We start from the raw sequence: 24943 nt of genomic DNA, 5'->3' as shown, positions 1-24943 counted from the left end.
ACTGTTCTACACAATTTGATCGACAAATAAATACCAAGTCCTGGTAGTTGCTTGCAGTCGATTATGCCTGCCACAGCAAAGAAGCACTTATGTCCTCAAGCAGATAAATGCGGGATCCTGTGGGACCATAAAAATGCCTTTATGCCCTCTGCAACCAACTCCCTCCTCCCAAAGTGCTGACTCTCAGGAACTGACCCGTTTTAAAGGCCTGGGTGGGGGGTAAATGGAGGGGTGTCCATTATAAAGTGATTTAACAGACTCCTTACATTATAATGTTGTCGAAGCCTCCGCAGGGTGAACCTGTGGAGTTCCGCCACAGCTCTTTACGGACAGATGGTTAGTAATGACCTGTGCCAGGGCCTCTTTGACTGGAGAAGGTGAGGTGATGTGTACAGTTGAGTCGGGGTCATCTGAGAAAGCCTTCAGTAATACAGACTCAATGCTCAGGATAATTTACACAGGAAGTATTCCTGGCTCCTTTCCATATCTATAGCCATGACATCACTTCTACAATTGCTCAATTACAAATTGCTTGGTAAAAGGCGGTGTTTTACTGCCCTCTGCTGGCTATTACGTGAAAGTGATCCTATGTCAGTCTACAGCCGCAAACTTATAACGAGAAATGTAATATACAGTATATGACACGTCGAAACATAATAGACATATATTTAACTTATAAGTGCATACAATTATCCAATTTGGTTGAAATGCTAAAAAGGTGCAAAACATGTGAACCGTTTTAGAAATGTGTGAATATTGCCACACTGTAGCAACACATCTAAACCAACAACATGTTTATTATATCCTGTAGTAGCCTACCCACTAAATTAATGAAAGAGTTGTTACCTGTAGCAGAAAAACAACTTCTCAATATTATTAACTCGTTATTTGTAGGTCACGTCCCAAAACCCTTCAAGCTGGCAGTTATTAAGCTACTTATTAAGAAACTAGATCCTAGTGAACTGGCAACTCACAGACTCATTTCAAATATTCTGTTTGTCTAATTAAAAAAAAAAAAAAGTTGTTTCTGCTCAATTGTGCTGCTTCCAGTGTAAAACAAAAAATATGAAGTGTAATATATATATATATATATATGAAGAATTTCATTCAGTTTTCAGGTCCCATCATAGCACAGAAACTGCACTTGTTAAAATTACAAATGACTTCTTGTGTCAGACCAAGGTTGCATCTCATTACTATTCTCACTTGATCTTAGTGTTGTGTTCTACACTATAGATCATGACATAGCTACTCATAGATCGATTACAAAACGATATGGGTATTCAAGGGCATGCTTTAAAAAGGTTTTAGATCAGGGGTCTCCAAACTCGGTCCTGGAGGGCCGGTGTCCTGCAGAGTTTAGCTCTAACTTGCCTCAACACACCTGCCTGGAAGTTTCCAGCATGCCTAGTAAGACCTTAATTAGCTGGTTCAGGTGTGTTTAATTAGGGTTGGAGCTAAACTCTGCAGGACACCGGCCCTCCAGGACCAATTTTGGAGACCCCCGGTTTAGATTCTACCTGCCCGACCATTACCACTTTGTTTATTTAAACGGGGAATCATCTCAATTAACGCCAGTAAAGTATGGAGTGCCACAAGGATCTGACTTACTCCCTCTGCTATTTTCAATATACACGTTGCCCCTTGATAATATTATTAGAAAATATGGGATTAGTTTCCATTGTTATGATACTTAACTATATATTTTAACAACACCAGTTGAAACTTCTAAATAATCTAAGATAACATTGTGTTACAGATGTAAAAGATTGGATGACCAATAATTTTCTCCTATTAAATTTGATTTCTCCTATTAATTTTATTCTATTAAATACAATATCAGCACTGGCTACCTATTAAGTTCCGTGTCAGTTACAAAATATCACTACTTATAAGGCCCTAAATGGTTTAGCTCCTGCATACCTACCAGTCTTCAATCACGCTCCTTAAGGTCGCACAACTCTGGACTTGGTAGTATCTAGGAAAGCAAAGTCCACTAAAGGAGGTAAAGCATTTTCACATTTGGCTCCCAAAATCTGGAATAGCCTTCCAGATAATGCTCGGGTTCAGACACACTCTTGTTTAAATCTAGATTAGACATATAGCCAAGCATTCACATAATGCATCTAATAACCTTGTACTTCAGTTATATATGATCAAATGCACATTATAATTCTTTGCTTGGTTTGAACAGCAGCTCCGGGATGGGAATCCTGATGTAACTTGGAATGACACATGCTTCTGTACGGATCCAGCCCATACGAAGATCTGAGATGACCAAACACCTGAGAAAAGAAGATTCCATCCACTCTGAAGACCTCAGATGAAGCCACCCCGAACCAACGTACAAAACTACCAAATTTTCCTGCAGGTTTGATCACAACATATAATCATTGCTCTTAATAATGCTCACCGTTTGTTTGAATACATGCCATTAACTGCATGATTTTTTTTCTGTACATATAGACATCACCTAGAAACTTTCACTTTCTGTGAAGCTTTCATTTTCGTGAAAAACTCTATACAAATAAAACAAACTAATTATGTCCCCTTATCCTTGCTCTCATTCTTTTAAGTACAAACAATCTTATTCACATTTTCCCCCCAGTTGAGTGTTGGCAGACACAAGTTATTCGTTCACTTTCTTATGTGTCAGCTGTATTGTTTAAGATTATGATTGTATTTACCTGGTAATAATTTTGAGCGATCATAAAATTTGAGGTGCATTAAATGCTTCGACTAGTCTTACTAGTAAGTCATCAAATTTATTTTTTCTTTAAGACTGGTCATAATTTTACATTGGTTACATAAAAACAGATTTATCTGAAAAAAATTGACTTATATACCCCTTGCTAAATGCTAGGTGTTCAGACTAGTTAAGAAACTCTTAAAGACAGATGTCACAGTCAAGCACAGACGTCTCCAGAACCACATTAAATGGGTTAACACTTGTGAAATATAAGCTTTATTTGTATTTAAACAGATTTAAGGAAGTCAAAAAAGTGAACCACATCTGAATTGCAGTCCAGAGATTAGATTTAGCTGCACAGACTGTCATATTACGTATTCATTGTTGACATTTGGATTTCTTACAGTTGACTAATCAATCCCAAACATTCAATACATCCCACCTTCAAGCATATTACAGGATACTGATATTGACAATTACAAAAATAACATGAACTGCTGAAATACTGGAATTCATCACTGATACCATTCTGAAAAACCATTAATCATGCATTGCAAATCATGTCAAGCTGAATTCAGTAAATTGATTCTCAGGCACATCTCCAATCAGAATGCCATACACATTTCCATGTCATTTTAAAGAAACCATGGACGGGTAGTAAACAAGCTACCAAATTAAGGCCACACTCCCTGCACATGACAACACCACAGGGGTGAGGAGAGGCCAGATTGCAAAGGATGAAAAAGGTAATGTTCCGAGTTAGTCTTTTCAAGGAATGGCACGGATTTGAGAAAAACTGAGGGGTATGTTGGACAAACATAATATTGAAGGTAACCAAAAAGTAAAATCATGGTCAGAAAAAAGGGGCCTAATAATTTAAGCAAAATAAAAGGGGTTTTAGTTATTTTATTTGAAACTCTGTCTCCATTTCCAGAGCTCCTCGATTACCTTGAAGGAAAAAACAAAATGCAAAAGAACAGGTAAGACCTTCATTCATGATAGGAACTTAATTAATTCAAGCATACAATGACTTGAATACACCTCTTTGATAACTAACATTTTACTTTAATTTATTTTAAACATTTGGGGGCCAAAAAAAAAAAAAAAAAACGGTGTCCCAAAATCATGAAAATTTCCTCATTAAAACTTTTCATATTATTTCTTATATTAAAAAAAAGCAACGAAGCAGTTATGTTAAAACTTCATAAATATTAGAAAAACTACTGTGTGCCAATAACTTAAATGATTTTAGCAAATGGCTGCAATATAACAAAGAGTGAAAAATTTAAGGGGGTCTGAATACTTTCCGTACCCACTGTATATATATAAAAAAATCTGTCTTAGACATTCTTATTTGTCATTGACAAATATTCAATGGTCAAAAAAGAGGTAGCTCCACCCCAGACTCACACTATTGGTAGAGTCAGTGTTGCTGTTGCAGACCAGCCAGAATATATATTTTTTAATTATTATAAAATAGATTATTACTAAAATATTTTTTTACATTTAATATTATTTACTGTAATACAAATAAAATGTAAACATTATTTTATTACATAAAATATTATTATTATACATTAAAACAAAAACATTTACACTAGCGAATTTGATTAGCCTATTTTCTATTCACTATTAATTCCTATAATTGAGTGTAATTTCTATAAATATTCTGAATGAACCACAAAGACAACGTTATATTAACTAGCTTAACTTGGAGGCAAGTAATGGCAGTGAAGGTGAAGCACCTTCTGTGTAACAAGATGCTGTCCCTGATTCCAGTCATTTATCTGACAAAGTCATCATGGCTGCAAGAACGTAGTTTTACAGTGATTTGTGGGGTGATATATATCAAAACAACATAACACAATAGCAGTGCACATACCTTTGCTTCTGTGACTTTGAAGCAGTTCTTTACATAGTTCTCAAACTTCGGCTGTAATTTTGGCAATGCTACACCCTGAGAGAAAAAAAAAAGTATGTTTTTTCCGGTATGTTTTCTTATCAAAAATATAATGGACTAACCAAACTTTTCCCATAATATCCCATCAATCAAAGCATAGAATGATAATGGTTTCTTACTAAACACAATAACTCATTGGCTACGTTTACATGCACAATTTTTGGTTCAATCAGACTGAATTCATTTTGATTGATGAATCTGAATGTAGTGTTTACATGAACACTAAATAAAGTGATCGGGTTGATGTGCGCGTTTATATGTCACAAGCTTCAAATCGGAATTTATATTTTTTGACATGCACACTGCACAAATATAGAGTTTCTCACTGTTTGCACATAACCTCTCCTAAACGGTTTCTTTATTTGTTTTTAACAGAATTAATATTTATCCATTTATGGATACAGTGCGTTACACATCATTACACTATTTCTGCGTCATTGCATATGCACAGACCTTTCAGTTTCGGGGTTGGTTCAATCCGAACGAGTGTTTATATGCACTCTCAATTGTATTAGAAAAGGAATAAACCACCCCCTTCAACCTGATCGAAATTTCATTCCGATAGATTAAGGTGTTTACATAAAGCTTTTCAGTCCGATTGAGCCATCAATCAGATTACAAACAGATTATTTGGTTGCATGTAAACGTAGCCATTGTGACTTAATATGCAGAGAGGATGCAAAGGAAAACATACCTTTTCTACACTCGCCATCATCTTGGCTTTGATCTCTGGGACAGTGAAAACCCGTGGCGTCTGTGGCGACTGTGCTTTTTTGTCATCCTTTTTGTTCTTTTCAGGAGTCTTGTTCTGTTTAGCAGGCGTATTGGCCTTGAGTCCTTTTCCGTTCTGTGCAGGGGTCTGTGGTTTGGATGGTGCCTTCTTTTCCTGACAGAACAATTGGGAAAATAAGCATTTCTGATCACACTTTTAAACATTCTACAATATGTAGGGCCTGATTAACTAATTTTACCTTTACAGGAGTTTCTTCTTCACTTTCCTCCTCCTCAACATCTTCATCATCCTCCTCCTCCTCATCATCATCCCTGGAAGGTAAAATAGAAATATTATTTCATTTACTTTTTTTTTTTAAAATACTATTTCTAAAACACTAAATACGTATGACTTTACATAGATGGCAAAGACAACACTTACTCATCATCCTCCTCTTCATCCAACTTAATTTTTTTCTACGAGAGAAAGTTACAAATTACACATCCATCCATATATATATTTTTTTACAATCAAACATAAAATTTAAACAAATATCTCTTTTCTAATGTTTTATATGCAGATTAAATAAGTCTTAAGGAAACTTTTGACTTGTTTTCCAAGGCCACAGGAGGGCGCAATGAGCAAAATAATGCAGCGCATTAATTGTCAATTCAAATAACTGTCTATAAAAACGTGCATAACATCTAAATTAACATATATAAATAAAATATAATTTTGTTAACTGCATAAACAATTATGAACAAAACAGCATCATGTGTTTATGCATTGCTTAGCCTAATACAAAGAGCCAAATCGCCAATCACACAGATTGCATTTAAAAGCATATGAGACGCAGTGAAATGAAATAAACCTTCACAAATTTGCGTCGCGTTTTCTAAATGTTAAAACTGTTTTAACTTTGCATCTCTTGCATGAGACGCGAGTGCAGCAGGCATATTTGTCAGTGTAAAAATGTGCTGAATATGCGTTCTGTGTGAATGGCTTGGTTTCGGTTTTAACCTAATCAAGATCTTCTACGCATTGAGCTACTATATTTCGCTAATATTTTGAACGAATAACACAGTAGCGGCGCGTCTCGTGGGCTAGACTAACAAAACATTAAAATGCAACGTCACTTACATTATCACCGCATCTCATGCACCACTGATGACGCTCCCTGACGCACTCCTAACATTCGATTGTACCATTTTTGCATTCAAATGCAAATGTTTATTTTAAATTCAAATAATATTAATTTTTTTATTCACAATCTCATCACAGGACTCAATTCAGCATGTGTTCTTGTTTGTGTGAGCGTCTGCGTCACTCATAGCACATGCCTATATCATGCATTTTTATATCGTTACTGATGAAGGTGTACCGTCAATAAATTACACACATACATATATATTAGGGCTGCACGATAAATCGCATGCGATATTCAATGCGCATCTTGTCAGAAAGCCGGTTCTGTAATCAGCTGTAAATCTCCATCACCTGCGGGCTTTCACATTGAGCAGCATTAACTACACGGAGCCGTTGTTCACTGACGAGCTGCGCAAAAAATCGCGAGAATATGATAGTGGTTTTGCGCAGCTCGTCAGTGAACAACGGCTCTAAGATGCGCGTTAAATATCGCGCAGCCCTAATATATATATATATATATATATAGATCTCAATTAAAGGATCCTAATTTATTCCAGAACTTACTGAAAGCTTCTGAGTCACCAACGCTGGCCTCTTCTTAGCTGTGGTCAGTGTCTCTTCTTCTTCCTCCTCCTCCTCCTCTTCCTCCTCGTCTTCATCAAAGGACTGGTCTCCTTCCATGACTGAAAGAAAAGTTAAAAAAAATAAGAAGCTTCCTGAAAATTCCCAAAGCAGTTTTCCATTAGTTCTTATCCAAGACAATCCCAAATAATCATACACCTCTTCAAGTATTATGAAATACTCACTGACGAGATGCTGTCCACTAATGTGAACTGGACCGGAACCAGAGCGTAGACGGAACACAACAGGTGGAGTGATCTCAAACCCACCCAAACACACCTGCGATACAAACACATCTTTAGTTAAAATCAACAAGAGCAATTCATGGAGATCAACTCAAGTTTACCCAAAAGATGTGTGAAATGACATTGCTCAATGGATGGACACTGTACTTACGCTGGGTAGAGAGGAAGGCTTGAGTGTGGCCAGAACTGCCTTGACCTTCTGACCCTCTGAATCTTGCCCTTCGATCTCCACAACGTTCAGTTCGTCTTTTGTTGTGGGATCAACGCAGGCCTGCAACAATTAACAAATAAACAAATGCCTTGTATATGAAATTTAGTCGTGGTACCTTCAATACCACGACTGAGGTGCCCTTGAGCAAGGCACCGAACCCCTAACTGCTCCCCGCCACGACTGAGGTGCCCTGCTGCCCACTGCTCCGGGTGTGTGTTCACGGTGTGTGTGTGTGTGCACTTTGGATGGGTTAAATGCAGAGCACTAATTCCAAGTATGGGTCACCATACTTGACCACATGTCACTTCACTTTTTTTCACTTTTAAAAGTTACTGAAAATTGGAGGACCGTTTAAAAAAGGCCACATACCATTCTGACTGATAACTGATGATCATAATTGTCATCCTCTGGATTAAAACGGACCTCCTTGCCTGCCTGGAGCTGACAACCTGTAAAAACAAACAAAGTTTATTTTAAAAGTATTTTTAAAAAAGCATTAAGATCCCTCCTTTAATGAGAAGTTTAACCAACTTCTGCAAACCTGTATTCTCAAGCAATACTCTCTCCAAACCAATGAAGTGATTTACTTTGGCACGTGGTCCACAATACTGATCTATAGGTTTATAAAGGAGTCAGTGAACCGCTCGGTCTGATTCAATCCGATTCGTGAAGGAATATCATGATCACCGATTCATTTAAATAATCTGGCTCCAAAGAATGATTCGTTCACGATAATTTTTATAGCCTGCATTTCACTGCATCGTGTTTTTTTTTAATAAGAGAACTACATTTAAAACGCAGCCATGGTTTCATGTGGAAGCAAGGAACTACACGTGGCAAGGTTTGTGAGATGCTCTACAGCAGGGCTGCCCAAACTCGGTCCTGGAGAGCCGGTGTCCTGAAGAGTTTAGCTCCAACCCCAATTAAACACACCTGAAGCAGCTAATCAAGCTCTTACTAGGCATACTAGAAACTTGAAGGCAGGCGTGTTGAGGCAAGTTGGAGCTAAACTCTGCAGGACACCGGCTCTCCAGGACCGAGTTTGGGCAGCCCTGCTCTACAGCTTGAAATTTAAATTTACTGCTCAAGGCCTGACAATACAGACGACATTTTTAAACCAGGGTCGCGTTTTTATAGTAAGCAAGTACGTTAGATGATGGAGAACACTGATGGCAATAGTTTTAAACGCTGTTAGCGTTGGTATAATTAGACCAAATTACCTGGGTGTGTTTGTTAGGAAAACGAAATTTAGAAGAAGAAAAGCACCTAATGAGCATTCAGTTGACTTATGACATAACTAAGAACACATTTTGAAGTTAAAGGCTAGCGAGCGCAATTCAGACACTTGAAGCGTTGTCTCGTCTAAGAACACGTGGAGCACAGTGACGCCATTTTGGAGCGCCAGTGAGTGCACGTGTTTAGCGAGCGCGTGCAGGGAGGCACGAGCTGTGGAGGTTTCGTTGTTTTAATAACTTAATTTGTAATTTTATTTCGAATTTGATCAAAGGCTAGAACAGACACATAGGTGTCAGATTAATTGCTAACTACCACCATATGAATAATCTAGTGCGAATGCTCTACACGTGTTGTAGTTTAATGTCACTCCACATCCAGCCATTTAATAGCTATATTACAATGCATGTATACCAGCTAACACATCAACACGTGTTTTTAAGCAAGTTAAGTATGACAATATAACTTGGGGTAGTTGGCAGGCTGCGATAACGCCATGCTCTTACAAGTGCATACCGCCAAGTTTATGTACAATACGTGTGATCTAATAGACTATATGACAAGAACGGATCAAGAGAAGTATTTATCGCATCACATACCGTACAGGAAGGTTTGGGGACCCATTTGTTCGAGATCCATCTCTGTAGGCTATATGAGTGGCTGTACGTAGACTGAACTGTGCCGTGCGCTCGAGTGCAGGATGGACACATTAACCCACATTGAGTATATCACGCCCATTACTGGGACGGTTCTCCTGCTCAGCCAATGAATGAGCTCCATATCACCGAGTTTGGGGCTAGGTTGAGATGCGCTCTGCAGTCTAGAGCTTGACATTTATCCGGCTAAAAGCGTGTCTGGGAAGATTTAAATGAAATGTTCCATTTGCGAATTGTTTGCATCAGTAAAATAAATGCACTGTAAAAATGTTTGTTCAAAGTAAAGAAAAAGATTATTAAAGTACTGTAGTTTAATTAGTATATAGCCTATGTATGTATTCTGTTGTCTCTTTAGCAAAGCAAGCAGTGAAACATAAACGTTTACATAAATGATTAACATTAAACATTATGAATTTAAGATGTCATCAAGTTTTTAAATAATAATAATAATTCACAATAAAGTGATGCCGTTCATGTCTACCAGCACCTAGGAAAAAAATAATAATAACCCAACAGAATGACCCCAAATCTTCAGAGTATAAACAATGAAATTAGAAAACCCAGCTGAATGCTATTCCACAAATGTTTTTAATCGGTTTCGACTGAGATTTGAATTGCACAGCATATTTCTGATACTTTTTCACAGTTTATATCTGCCTCATCGGACACTTCTTCATGTGGCACCATACTTGCAAGAATATACATAGCTTATATGTCTTCCAAATGACCCTGACTTATTTTCCTTCCTTCTATTTGTCCTTCTTGAAAGTATGCAGGGGTATCTGGAGACAGAAGGGTATCCAGGGACTAGATTGTCATTTGTTGGGTTTGAATACAGTTGTGATTTTGTAGTTTCCTTAATACTCCCGACTTACTTAGACACACACACTTTTAACTTCTGTCCCACCTTATTCATTATGATCTGGTGGGCAAAAATGGCTTGGCAAGTACTGAGACAGATAGACATAGCTACATTAAGCGGGTGGACTGGAAACAACAATTGCTAATAAACAACGCTTACAAAACAAGACAAAAATCAACATTCAATTAAGTATCCTTTAAACCCCGTGTCATAGATAAATAAATCATAAAATTAGATTTTTTTTGAAGGCCAGCATATTTTCAAGCAACTGATAGGGAACAAATCTGCAGTTTCATTATGATCTGGTGGGCAAAAATGGCTTGGCAAGTACTGAGACAGATAGACATAGCTACATTAAGCGGGTGGACTGGAAACAACAATTGCTAATAAACAACGCTTACAAAACAAGACAAAAATCAACATTCAATTAAGTATCCTTTAAACCCTGTGTCATAGATAAATAAATCATAAAATTAGATTTTTTTTGAAGGCCAGCATATTTTCAAGCAACTGATAGGGAACAAATCTGCAGTTTTTTTTTTTCTCATGCAAGCTCTTTTGGCAAAGAAAGCAAGCAAAGGAGGCTGTATTTCCTCTTGAATGCAGTTCCAGTACACCAAATGTAAAGTCCTGAGCTCTAGGGTTAAGCAAATGAAAAAAGCCACTCAAGCTTTCTTTTTCGTAGGGAAGAAGGACATTGACCATCATCACCGACTAGTCAGGAAATGCCTTTCAAACATATGTAGTCTTCCGTGGCTGGATCAAAGTGGATTCTGGGCAATTTCCCAAAACACCAGCAAGAAACAACACTGAATATGTTACAAAGTTTGAATAGAGAGAGAAAAACAAAGCCCACAGACTCTCATCCCTCTCTGGCCATCATATTCCCCCAGAACTCAGATCAGTGAAATATATATTTAAACGTAAAATCCCTCTTGCATTCTTTCGTGTTCTTTTCTTCTTCTCTACATCACATTTTCAAAGAGCTGCATGGATCTCATCATGTTTTCATCCTGGTGGGAAAAAAAGAGAGAAACTTTTAGATGTAATTCATCGGTTTGACCACACTGAGGCAGTATAACCTTTTCAGCGAAACTTGATCCCATTGCATGACCATTGCAGAGGGTTTTCGTTTTTTTATTTTTTATTTTATTTTATAAACGTACAGTATGTGGCTTTTTCAAGTAACTAATGCTGTTTTTGAGCCATGAATCATTTTGCATGTTTAAGATTACTATTACTATTCTAGCAGAAAGATATGTCAAAAAGTATTGATGCAGTTCCAAATTAAGACTTAAATAGATTACAGCATGTACTATGAACATACCTCCTGACATGCAAGGACAAACTCTTCCAATGTTACAACTCCATCTTTGTTTTTGTCCATTTTCTATAGGAGAGAGAAAATTAATTTGGGTTGCTCTGACATTTTTTTTTTGTCTGTAAAAATTACAGAGTATTGCTACGGATGAATATAACTATTCATACAAATGTTTTATCACAAAATCAAAAGAAATTTATAAATCAATAAGAAAATGAAGTATACTTTGAACCACATTATAATAACTAGAATTTAATTAATGAGAATCACCACTGAGTATATTGGGAATTTAAAAAAATATATATTTATGTTAATTCATTTTGTCATTTTATTGCAAAATGTAAATTATTATTATTTTTTTTTTACATTCACTAAATAATTATTAAATACTGACCTCAAAGAAGACATCCACATGCTGTTTTGGTACATCCCCTTTTAAAGCCGGATACGTGTACTTCCCCATCATGTCATAGATGGCCCTCACTATCTCTGTCATTTCCTGTGAGGTACATGAAGACTGAGTGAGTTATTGAATTAAGTTATGTTAATTATGGCTGCCTATTTAAATATGATATACCTCCTTATTGATATATCCGTCTCTGTTAATGTCATAGAGATGAAATGTCCATTCTAGTTTCTCTCTGACCGTCCCTCGCAGTAGAGTAGATAGTCCCATCACAAAGTCCTGAGAGAGAGCCAGAAAATAAATCCTGTGTGTAATGTCACTAAAAAAATAATATTTCTTGCTGTGTCAGAACGCCACATTGTTCATACCTCAAACTTGATGGATTCATTATTTCTGGTGTCAAACGCATTGAAGAGATAATGTGCATATGTGCTGGCATCTGGTACAGCGATGACAACAGATGAAAACATTAGACACTGTCATTCTCTAAAATGTAGCTGTTGTATGAATGTAATATTTAAGGATCTCCTTTTTTTCCCTTCTTTTTAAGTACCTCCATGTGGAAAAAACTGTGCATAGATGTGTTTAAATGTCTCCTCATTCACCACTCCACTTGGACACTCCTGAGAGGAAAACAAAACATATTATTAAAATTATAAATATATTATTGGATTGAAACGGAGTCTTGCATATGCATATTGGATATAATAATTGAAGCTCCGCAGGCCCTTAGTAGATGTAATTGGATTAGTTAAATTATAGAATATAATAATAATATTATTAAAATCTTTTTGTATTATAATTATAAATGTGATTTTTAAAATAAATTTAATTATTCTACAAATCACCTGCAGTTATGTATCACATTTTATTTTTGTGAGAATGGTAAAAAATATGATGGGGTTCAAGGCTCAAACGAAACCGGTTGAGAAGCATTGCCATTAAATGCCACACAGTGTTTTTGGTAAAGCTTTTTTAACCCAATAAATATGAGCTCCTGTGTGGGTTGCTGAGCCTTACTGTTTATGTGTGTCTAATAGAGCGTGTGAATGTTGGTATTGTGAAATATGACTAGCTGACTGTTGCTTGAGGCTAGCACACAGTGATTAGTGACAAGCTGGATAATGCATAGAGGAATAATAAGAGTTTACAGAGTTTTAAAGACAGATGAGACACGGCAAACAGAACCACGGGGACAGTATATGCAGATGAGATGTGATGATTCATAAGAGAAGATATTGAGGCATAAGGATACATTACATTCACACTATAAGCTTCTTATCAGATTCCAAAATGTGTCAAAAGATATTTGTGTAAAGTAAATGTGCAGATGTGGGAGTGATGCAAAGGATGAGAAGAGAAATACCGGGCAGCGTACATTTTTGAAGCCTCTGTAAAGGACTTGTAGCTCTTGCTTGGTGAAGTTCGTCTGCGCCTCGAGCTGCTCAAGACCCTCAGGCCGATGGCAGACCATTGTCATCTCTAATTCATCATCTACATTATCTAGAGAGAGAAAGCAAGCAACCTGTCAGTTTCAGGCTGATAAATGAGCACTGCTTGCTCAGAGGTTGCTCTTTCACAGCACAGTAAATATCAACTTTTTCTCAGATGCACCTTCTCAAATTTCTTTAGAGAAATAAAAGTGAGACAAATAAGACAGTTGTTGATCGAGTAAGGCTAAGAATTGGATGATAAATGACTGCATTCACATGGAAATCTCAGCCTTCATCTTAGCAAATTTGAGCACCGTGTGGGAAAATATTGTCTTTTGAAACTCTAGAAGACACTTGTGAATTTCTTAAAACATTGGAAGCAAGAGACTTAATAATGAATACTTTATTATTGTTCAGTAGTTTGATTTTAAGTTTTACACATTAACCCACATATTTTTACCTTTTCTATTTACATGTTACCCTTAGGTGAAATTATGCGTAGTCATGATATTGCTTTCCACTGCCACGCAGATGATATACAATTGTATGTCCCGATAAAGCCTGGTACCACGAATGCATCCTGTATCATGTCCTGCTGCACCAAGATGGGATTTCGAAAAAATTTCTGCAATTGAATTACTCCAAATCAGAGGTGCTTATAATTACCCCATGCAGCTATATGAGTATATACAAATAAATTAGCCCTAAAAATCCTATAGTGTTTCTGGACAAAAATGACTGGCCTTTAAAAAAAAAAATTGCTTGTGAATCTTTCATTATGCTATATTATAACTTGTTTTCTTTCAGTTTGCACAGGATTTGAATCTCTTATTGGAAATTATTGCACATAGGCCTTAACGATCTGAGATTTTGCATCTCAGTTTTTTGAGTGGGAAAAAAAAATATTTGTGGTTCATAATATAATGTTCAATCAAAGAACATACTACTCAATTCCAAAAATAAATGTTTTTTCACACATTTTTTTTTGTATGCCAGTCATTTTTGATGGGAACAGCTTTTAAAAAACTGGGGGAAAAATCCTAAATGTTGGAAAGAATCCTTGTGCTAATTGGGTGCCACCTCTGTAAATATGCCAGTAGCATAGTGTTGTTTGGTGACGTGAAAAAATAATTTTAAACAATGGAACACTTAGTATTGTGCTTTACCACTGGAGACAACGGGAAGACAAATAACGGACATAAACATTGAACAATGGCAAACACAAATTGGAAAGATTTAATGACAGAGAAAATCCTAAGTTGTAATGCTCGGTAACACTTTCTAAAACTGACTATTATAATTTACATTATAATATAGTCTAATCTGCATCAAATTTAGAGACCATCATGCTGATCCACATCAATAGATGTCAGTACAACGTCTAAAGGTGTGGTCAAAAATTTGCAGGCGAAAAAGATCCATTGTCTGTTGGCAATAGGGTATTAATGTATGGAGCACAGCCAGTGTTGCCAATTTGGTGATTTTGTCGCCAAATTTAGCTACTTTCTCATTGTAGCTGCGACTTTTTTTAGGAGCTATTTTAGCTATATTTAAATAAAATTAGCGTTTTTTTTGGAGATTTTTTTACTTGGCCACACCCTGCCGTAGGCCCGTGACCGCTCGCGTTTGCTCTCAATCATGCCAATGAGTCTGCGCAGTGAACACACCAGTACGCCATGACGCACACCACAATTTCATTATAAGCATCAATCAAGATGCCGGAGAAAAAAATGAACATCTTGTTTTAACCATGGACACAAAAGTTATACCACAATTAATGCACAGTCATGTCAACCAGATACTGAGAGAGAGACACAGTGCATCATCGTGTCGTGTGCTGAGAGGCAGTATTTTGCACTTACTTTGTAGTAATAGAGTGTGTTGACGGAAATAAGTTTGTATGAATAAAGTTTTTGTTTTTGGAGAATAATAATATCTCTTGTCTGTTGTATTTGAGCAGGACAGGGATGCAATTTGGTGACACATAACACAAATTCCCAACATTGTGTCTTTCCATCATTTCCATCATGTTTGATGTGCTTGCAGATCACAAGCATTTCCTAATTTCACTTCCGAATTTTTTGTTATATTTAATCTTTTGTTATATTTTTTTTATACTGTTATCATTTGTAAAGTGTGTGTATATATATATATATATTTACTTTCCTTTTACCTTTACCAAATTTACCTGTGTTTTGTTTTCATATTTGGCGACTTTTTGTGAAAAACCACCCTCAAAGATGGGGGAAATCAGTAGAATGAATGAAAATGGACATGGGTGGCTTGAGGGAAGACCTTCATCTTTCACAGAACACTGGAGAGCCATTGCATCTCCTTATAAATGCTCCAGCCCTTTATAAACGCTCTCTCTAGTTTTATACACACACACACACTTTAACCTCCCATATATCTTGAAACACCCAGAGATGAACATATATACCCATAAAGAGATGGTGCTAACGGTTAAAGTTTTAAAATATTTGAGATGTTAAAATACTTTCTCACTTTGTTATATTGATGATTAAGTGTGCAGAGGGAACTATAAGAAAGCTATCCGTAGGCTGATTTCCCTGAAGAGTATGAACATTGTGCTGCTTTCAAAAGCTCAATTCGTTTGAGCAATCCATTGTGTCACCTTTGGCTCGACCAATAGTGTGATTTTGGGGCGTGGCTACCTATAATAAGATTGGCTGCTAATGCCAGGGGTGTGTTCCTGAATTAATGCAGGATTGGACCATACTGTTGTTAAACCATATGTTGGTGAAAACATAGTTCTCTATTTGATAGGGCTCCAAACTATTTTGGATTAAACTTTCCATGCCAATCTATTACCTCAATTTTCCCCTTGTACTCAACATTTGGTCACAAAAGCTTTATGATCTTTCCATCATTTCCATCATGTTTGATGTGCTTGCAGATCACAAGCATTTCCTAATTTCACTTCCGAATTTTTTGTTATATTTAATCTTTTGTTATATTTTTTTTATACTGTTATCATTTGTAAAGTGTGTGTATATATATATATATATTTACTTTCCTTTTACCTTTACCAAATTTACCTGTATTTTGTTTTCATATTTGGCGACTTTTTGTGAAAAACCACCCTCAAAACTTTTGAGGGTGGTTCTAGAGATTTTCTGAGGGAGGGGTTTGGCAACACTGAGCACAGCTCACACAAAAGTCACTTTCAAACAAAGCAGCTTTCTGTTGGTCAGCATTGGAATCCATGCATGACCAACCTGAACCTGATGCAAAATCTGCGGGTAAATAATTTACTCTCAGACAAAATTCCTGATTGTGTGGATATTGAAATGACTGGATTTTACCCGACAAAATGCGTTGAACAACCATATTTGACTGCACCATCACTCCATCAACTACTGGTATCAGTACTTAAAGTACACAAAGGAATACAATGCTAATGCTAGCTAGCTAACTACTGAATGTCCCTTAAACAGCAAGTAATCTTAAATAATTTTAGTTCGCTCTTTAGTGTGGGTAACCTTTTCTTCACCAGTGCAGCTGGTGAGATTACGGAAGCATCATGGGATTGTCGGCGATGATTAGAAACGCACTGTTTCCCTTTGCAAAAACAGAAACTGTGCTCGGGGCAAACTCACAATGTACACCTCCACTTCAAAGACTTTCACTTTGGTAGGAAAGAAACTTGGATGACTCATATGTTTTGAGCTACACACACAGGCTCATACACACTTTTGCACTCGCCCCCTGCAGGCCTTGCTTCTGCTGCTGCTGTGTCAGCTCCGGCAAAATGATTGGTTGTGGGTAGAGAGGCAGATGGGGTGATGGGGGAAATCAGTAGAATGAATGAAAATGGACATGGGTGGCTTGAGGGAAGACCTTCATCTTTCACAGAACACTGGAGAGCCATTGCATCTCCTTATAAATGCTCCAGCCCTTTATAAACGCTCTCTCTAGTTTTATACACACACACACACTTTAACCTCCCATATATCTTGAAACACCCAGAGATGAACATATATACCCATAAAGAGATGGTGCTAACGGTTAAAGTTTTAAAATATTTGAGATGTTAAAATACTTTCTCACTTTGTTATATTGATGATTAAGTGTGCAGAGGGAACTATAAGAAAGCTATCCGTAGGCTGATTTCCCTGAAGAGTATGAACATTGTGCTGCTTTCGAAAGCTCAATTCGTTTGAGCAATCCATTGTGTCACCTTTGGCTCGACCAATAGTGTGATTTTGGGGCGTGGCTACCTATAATAAGATTGGCTGCTAATGCCAGGGGTGTGTTCCTGAATTAATGCAGGATAGGACCATACTGTTGTTAAACCATATGTTGGTGAAAACATAGTTCTCTATTTGATAGGGCTCCAAACTATTTTGGATTAAACTTTCCATGCCAATCTATTACCTCAATTTTCCCCTTGTACTCAACATTTGGTCACAAAAGCTTTATGATTTTTTTTAGCACAGCCAGTAACACAACTCTCAGCCCCTAATGAGTTTTATTCATTCTTTATAGTGCTCAGCATTTTCTGAACACATAAAAGCACCAACACAGTCACGCAAGAAGATATAGAATTAAACAGGTAGCCCATCTGAATTAGGACATTTAGGCTATCCATCTAATAGTAGCCTACCAAAATCTTATTAACAGTAGAAGTTCAATCTTACTGTAGTCTTCAAATCTGGGTACTGTCTTACGTTTTAAAATCACAAAGGGAGTTTGGTCCCATCAGGCTAACATGACAGTCACGACTCATGCAGCTGTAAGGTTTTCTTTTTCTTTTGTTTTTACTCGCTATCTTTGCAACACGCGTTACATTACGTATTTCATGGCACACTCATTTTATGCGTATTTGGCGCCACCTATTGTTGTGGGTGTCTTATTGACATGTCAAAGTCTAGACCCTGAATATAAGACGACCACGTTTTTTCAGATGTATTTCCAAGAAAAAAAACATTGTCTTATATTCGGGTCAATGCTGTAATTAAATCAGCGGTTAAGTTGTATTTACAACACTGTTCCAGAACAGTTCAACCCAAATATTCAGATGTGAGCAATGCATTTTACGGAGGACGAAGACTGTTTCCTGGGAGAGTATAGCCTACAAAGCCAGTGCTCTGACAAATAATGCTGACTCACAGCCTGTAAGTACGTTTTCATATTTAAAGGATTTGCCACTGATGATTCAAATGCAGATTTGAGCAGTGTAGAGTAGTGCTGATTGTTTGTCGTTACTCCGATCACAAATGCAGACATGGTTTTATGTTTACACTGTGCGATGCAACGCAACGCATAAAAAGACAGTATAAGTCATTATAATCAGTAATTATGTCCCCACTGGATGCAACAAATGCCTCCTTTATAATGGGTTTTATTGGATTTGTCTCGTCGCAGTGGGACACGGCATCACAGTATGGTAGGGGCGTAACATTTCCGTCACACGCTTGAGGTATTCAACCAATCACAATGCACTGGATAGCTGGCCAATCAGAGCACACCTCGCTTTTCAGACCGATGAGCTTTGTAAAAATCAGTTTCAGAAAGGTGGGGCATATAGGAGAAACAATAATGTACAGTATGTGGAAAATAAAATGTTTTTTGAATCTTAAACCACATAAACACATTTCATTACACCAAATACACAAAATAATGTTCTTTTTTAGTAACATCTTATGACCTCTTTAAAATACAAAGCAGTTATTTTAATTGTAATAACATTTCACAAAATTACTGTTTTTATTGTATTTTTGATCAAATAAATGCAGCCTTTGTGAGCATAAGAGAAAGATATGAAACCTTTTTATTTTACAAACCCCAAACCTCTGAACATTAGTATGCTATACTGATGTTTCTGCTTATATGATGCTGGTTATTTGTGAGTTAAATTCATAGCTAATGCTGTTCTTCCTCTCTAGTTCTGTGATTATGTGGATATAGAAATTAATAAACAGTTATGTAAAAGTGTCTGAAGCCTTTTAAAATAGTGCATGCATTGTATGGACTGCTTTATAAATGAGTTTAACAGCTGCTAGTCACTATTTACTTTCATTGTATTAAAAAGAGCAGCAATATCATTCTGATAAACATCTTCTTTTGTGTTCCATAGATAAAGGGACGTAATACAGGTTTAGAACATCATGAAGGTAAGTAAAAGATGACAGAATTCCTTTCAAAATAGCATTGTAATATCATCTTAAAACACAACTCTCCATAGTCAAATATCAGTTTTTTTTCTGCATTAGCAATTTTCAGATCCTACAACATCCTCTTCATTTCTTTGGCAATCCTGCTTCTGTCTTAATCTCAAACACATTCTGTCTCTTTGGAAAGACTGCAAACCAGCTTCACAAGATAAGCTTGTAATGGAGAGTATAAGCTTGAAGCTGAACTGAATTATAACAACAAAGCAAACAGCATCCATTAGCTAGCTATGTGTCTTGAACAACTCCCAGATATTGTCCGATCTGTCTTACACCAAATACACAAAATAATGTTCTTTTTTAGTAACATCTTATGACCTCTTTAAAATACAAAGCAGTTATTTTAATTGTAATAACATTTCACAAAATTACTGTTTTTATTGTATTTTTGATCAAATAAATAACTGTAAAGATAACTGTGATGAGAATGGAATGGATACATCTCACGGGAATGCCTAAGAGAAGCTTCTGCTTGGGCAAGAACTCAACAGGGCAGCCCCTCATCTCATCACTCTTAATTATCACCTGTCTTCATTTTAACACATGCAAACTGATGTAAGAGTGAGAACGAAAAGGGAAGGTGAGAGAAAACTAAGGGGAACACACCTAAGAAAGATGTAGTTTTAATTATCAGAGGGAGAAGGAGAGAAATAGACCAATCACCGATCCCCATTCACTGATTCATTTATTGTCTCCACGATAAATGTTTATCGATAGCTTAACATTTTTTACATTTTATTTCAGTTTCTCGATTACTTCATTTATTGCATTAAGAATATCCATCAATAACATGTTGAAAGCATTATTTTTTATTTTACTTTTTTTATTTCCCATATCTCCATATTCATTACTTCACTTATGGTCTGCACAGTGAATTTCTACCAATAAGTCAAAATTAATTAATTTATTATTTGTTTAATACATTTCTTGGAAATAGAAATTGAAAAAATGGGAAAGAGGAATATTACAAATAAGTTGGGGGCTAAATATGTGTGTGCTTTAGTGTGGGAAAGATCAGTAGAGAATGGAGGAGGAATAAGATGTCAGTACATGAAAAAAATAACTGGTAGAGTGGTAGAGCAACAGAGCACAGCATGGGACTGAAACACTCTCTCTCCTTCCATCTATTTCTCTCTCTTCCTCTTTAATGCTTAAAACAGTGACAAAGTCCTTGAAAACAGCAGCAGTAGGAACACACTAAAATTAACTTTAAAGACACATCCTCCATTTAAGCAGCTATTAGTGCCATTAGAGTGCTTCCTCTAGCACAGAGATGGAGGAAAGTTAAAAACAACAACAGCACAAGTCTTCTTATCAGTCTTTTCTTTATTGGTTTTAGAACTGAGATTATCTCTGAGATTGATTATGTACATATTGAATTTATTAGGAAAATCACTGCATATTAAATTAGTTAGTGACAAGCAAATTGCAGTGCAATTTTTGAATCTAGTTATGGTATAAATTAAAACGAAATTGTTTTAGCTCTTGTAAACCATTAGTTTGCTTCCTCTGATGTTATTATCAGTGCAGAGATCACAGTTTGAAATGTAGCTAGATTTAATGGCACACTGGTTGAAATGAAAACCAGTAAATGGATGACTGGAGAGTGTTTTATGTAGTTACATTTTCTAGTTATGTGTCAAAGTATATTAATGAGCCGATTATAAACAAGTCAGGTTATAATCAAGTTTACTGCCATTTATTCTCAGTACAGGCCATGTAGAAGAAAATAATAAATTGCAGTTCAGCACCATGGCGCTATATATAAGAAGACCGTGTCATTTGAAGCCAGCCCTTGACGTCAAACTCAACAATATATATCCTTCTAGCAGGTCATTTACCAAAGCAAGCCGCCCACATTTAACCACAGGGAGCACTAGACCACAGTGATCTGATAGATCTATAGGGCAAGATGTCAGAGAACAGTAACAAATAGCAAGCAAATAGTTAAAAAGCAGGATGAATATTCATGAGCAGCTGCTGTAAGGCAGTGCAAATCACTTGTTACTGCAGCTCTAAACACCCCTCTCATTAGGACTGGGGTCACACCCCTCACATAGAGCTGAGAATCCAAGCAAAGGCCTCCAGACCAGTCAAACGTCTTGGATCACTGATCTTTGAATGGATAAATGGTTTGCTTGGAGCCTAATGTCCCAAAGCATTTGTCATACGGTGAACTGTTTGGCTGGAGCAAAGGGAAAAGAAGACCATCTGCCAGATGGCAGCAGTTTATTACGTAATTTAATTTAGCATAAGACCATTTTAGGAGATTGTTGAGGAATAATTCACCCCTAAAATTGCAATTATGTTCATTCAAATAAGTTGCTCCTCTTTATGTTGTTCAACACCATCAGTCATTCTAATCACAAGAGGTTGTGCAGAATTTTAATTCACAAGTATGAATTTGAACTGAATCGACAGACAATAAACACAGGTAATGCATTTTTAGAGAAATCCGTTCAAATTTTATCTTAACATTTAAATAAGTTATATTTATTGTTCTATCATTTTCTCTGTCTGTAAGGCCTTAAAGGCTTTAAAACATTTTCAATCCTTGGATTTTCTAGTTAAAAATTGTATTTGTACTTCAATTTATTACTAATCTATTTGGTTGCTTTCATGTTTGAATTTATATTAAACTACATTCAGATGAATCATATGGGCACTTATTTGTGGAGCGGCTTTTTCATTTTTGGGCTGCTCAACAGCATTGCATGGAAAAGAGCAGCTTGGCATTTGACAAATTATCTTCTGTTTTTTTTCACAAAAGAAAATCACAATGACATAAAGGTGAAATACAGTATATAATAATAATAAAAAAATTTGGGGGGGGAGAATTCTTATTTAGCTCTTCATAAATGAGGATTCTATATCTAATAATAATAATAATAATAAAATAAATAATTTATATTTAAATGAACAAGCAGCACAGAGCTCCAGTGTTTCATAGATTCATCCATTGATTTGCTATGCAGATGGCCTCTAATTTACTGCGTAATTTAGTGATTGATTGAATAAATGACTGATGCATATTATTGCTCAAGTTTAATCATGATTAAACTTGTGATCCATGTGAATGGATCAAGAACAGTAGCAGTGCTGTATAATATTCCTGCGTATAATGCTGCCTTTGCTGTCATGTCGATCATAACATCCCATCATCTGCTGTACCAAGCATTAGAAAGCTGTCTCCATGACAACTACACCATGGCGCATGTGAACAGGAAGAAGGTTGATATGTGAGCAGAGTGTTAAAACACCCGCTCACGTACAAAGATGCCACACACATACACCCACACTGTCGATGATGGTTATCTGTGAGGGACGAGGTTAAACCATCATTTGTAAACAGCAGACCGTGATGTGTTTGTTGCCTGTCAACTGCATATCTTCTCAACCTCGCATCCATTCTATCCTCTCTCAGCTCTTTAGTTGAACATTGTCTGTACATAAATCTCATTTTTTTTTTAAAGTGTTATCTGTTTTTGAACACAAACAGGACACTCTTTCTTTTCCCTAAAAGCTCTTTCAGGGACTAAGATAGCCATTGTGTCATTGATTTAGTGCTGTTATTGCTTCTTCAAAACTCTTTCAGTCTTTCTCCATTGCAGAACCATTTAACAATAATGCATTGTTGAGTACGATTTGAATAATCTGTCATCAGTTAACATACCTCTGGATGGTTGTCTTTGTCTTGTCTGCATAGTCAGTGTGCCCACTACAGCTCCCATGTTGTCACCGCAGAGACACGCACGTTCAAACGAATAAGCGTTGAGACTGCCAGTCTGTCATTCTATGTTGAAGCCCCTGCTCTTGTTTCCCTCTCCACTCTCTTCTCACTTGTCAGCGAATAAAGACAAGCTGGAATTTTCTTGCTAAAAGCATATGGTTCCTTCCTTGATGCCCCTCCCACAAATTTCACTTTCTCTCTCTCTTTCCCTTCATTTCTCTTTCTTTGCCTTTCGCTCTAGCTGTTTCTCCTTGGTCCCGTTTGTTATTCAGTGTCAGGAACTGTTGCTGTACAGGCGGATCAGCATGATGGGAAGCAGTAGGATGAGTGTTAGGATGAAATGCTCCTCTCTGTAGCGTACACATGCACACACATACGCACATCTATTCCTTATGGAATTGCAAATTTCCAAACAAGCTGAATGTGGCAAGATGGATGATGACTTAAGTTCACACTCTACTGCTCTTAAATGCACAGGCATTTGTTGTTCTATCATGGTGGGGATGTTCCACTGACTTCTGCTGTTCTTATACTGGGCAAATTATGTTTTCTATCCTCTAACCTCACACCTAAACCTCTCATAAACCATTTTAAAGGGATAATTCACTCAAGAATGACAATTATTTACTCACCCTCATGGTGTTTCAAACCTGATTTTTTTTTCTATAAAAAAAACAAAAGATATTTTGAAGAATGTGTTTGTTCATACAAAGAAATAAAAATCCTGTTCAGTTTATAGTAAAGTGGCAGCTGTGGTTGCTAGAAATTGACCATACAAATTGAGTGATGTTTAGCATATACTACACGGTAGCATATTGGTGCCTGTATATTTTATAACTATATATTTTATTGTGTGATTATAATGTTAACACACCAAGCTACAAATAATATTATTACAAATAATAAATATGAAGTAAATAACAGAAAATGTAACACAAAACTGATAACAAAAATTAAGAAGAAAAAAATATTTATATAAAATGTAATATGTGATGTTTCATGTAGGTAGTTCTGGAAAATGCCCATTTACTGTTTTTCGCCATATTTATAAAAAAAAGAAAACATACATTTGATAGTTTTGTACTGTAAAATTACGTATAATTTTATAGTAAGATTACATATAACCAATACAGTTAATATGTACATTTAACCAATTAACAGGTTTTCACTGTAGCATTTTTAGCCTTTTTCTGTAGAAAAAATTAATTTTTTTTACAGTGTACCACCTGCTGGTCATCCAGTGTTGGTGATTTTACTGCATTTGTGGAGACATTTAGTCCCCCTATTGCAGGCAAAACCTAATTCACATACATCAAATGAGCTGTGGTGTGACTGAGTATTTTGTTTCATCATCCACTGTTCATTTCCCGTTGTGAGCCTTTGTGTGTGTGTGTGTGTGTGTGTCCGTTCGCAATTTAGTTACTCAGATAAGAATGTTTCGTGGATCAACTCTAAATTTGAGTTTGTGCACTGTACATATACCATTTTAATGCTTTGTAAGCGACCCATATACTCTTGTTTGTT

The 24943-nt window shown here is 36.4% G+C and overlaps 2 protein-coding genes across 4 annotated transcripts in view; both read right to left on the bottom strand.

Annotated features, from left to right (window-relative positions):
* Nucleotides 1-2925: 2925 nt before the first annotated feature.
* On the bottom strand, nt 2926-9543 carry LOC107586148 (nucleophosmin-like). The gene is given in 10 exon segments (XM_016273402.1): nt 2926-3637; nt 4572-4646; nt 5344-5535; nt 5621-5693; nt 5794-5837; nt 7072-7190; nt 7314-7407; nt 7525-7644; nt 7954-8033; nt 9417-9543. Coding segments are annotated over 10 exon segments (879 nt in total). The 5' UTR covers nt 9457-9543; the 3' UTR covers nt 2926-3595.
* A 1335-nt stretch (nt 9544-10878) lies between these two features.
* The window catches only part of LOC107586147 (Kv channel-interacting protein 1-like), a 39265-nt gene continuing 25200 nt past the window's right edge, over nt 10879-24943 (bottom strand). For 2 of the 3 annotated variants that reach the window (XM_016273399.1, XM_016273401.1), the window contains exons 2-8: nt 13441-13565; nt 12616-12685; nt 12431-12501; nt 12234-12341; nt 12051-12155; nt 11663-11725; nt 10879-11348 (exon numbers count right to left, since the gene is read on the bottom strand). In XM_016273399.1, the coding sequence (XP_016128885.1) occupies nt 11301-11348; nt 11663-11725; nt 12051-12155; nt 12234-12341; nt 12431-12501; nt 12616-12685; nt 13441-13565 (590 nt within the window). In that variant the 3' untranslated portion in view covers nt 10879-11300. Of the gene's footprint in view, nt 11349-11662; nt 11726-12050; nt 12156-12233; nt 12342-12430; nt 12502-12615; nt 12686-13440; nt 13566-23362; nt 23762-24943 lie in introns of those variants that run through there. The other variant, XM_016273400.1, reaches the window with a different exon arrangement.

The sequence above is a fragment of the Sinocyclocheilus grahami genome, unplaced genomic scaffold (assembly GCF_001515645.1).
Source record: "Sinocyclocheilus grahami isolate Dianchi unplaced genomic scaffold, SAMN03320097.WGS_v1.1 scaffold78.1, whole genome shotgun sequence".
Classification (NCBI taxonomy): domain Eukaryota; kingdom Metazoa; phylum Chordata; class Actinopteri; order Cypriniformes; family Cyprinidae; genus Sinocyclocheilus; species Sinocyclocheilus grahami.
This window is presented reverse-complemented; position numbering and strand designations above follow the sequence as displayed.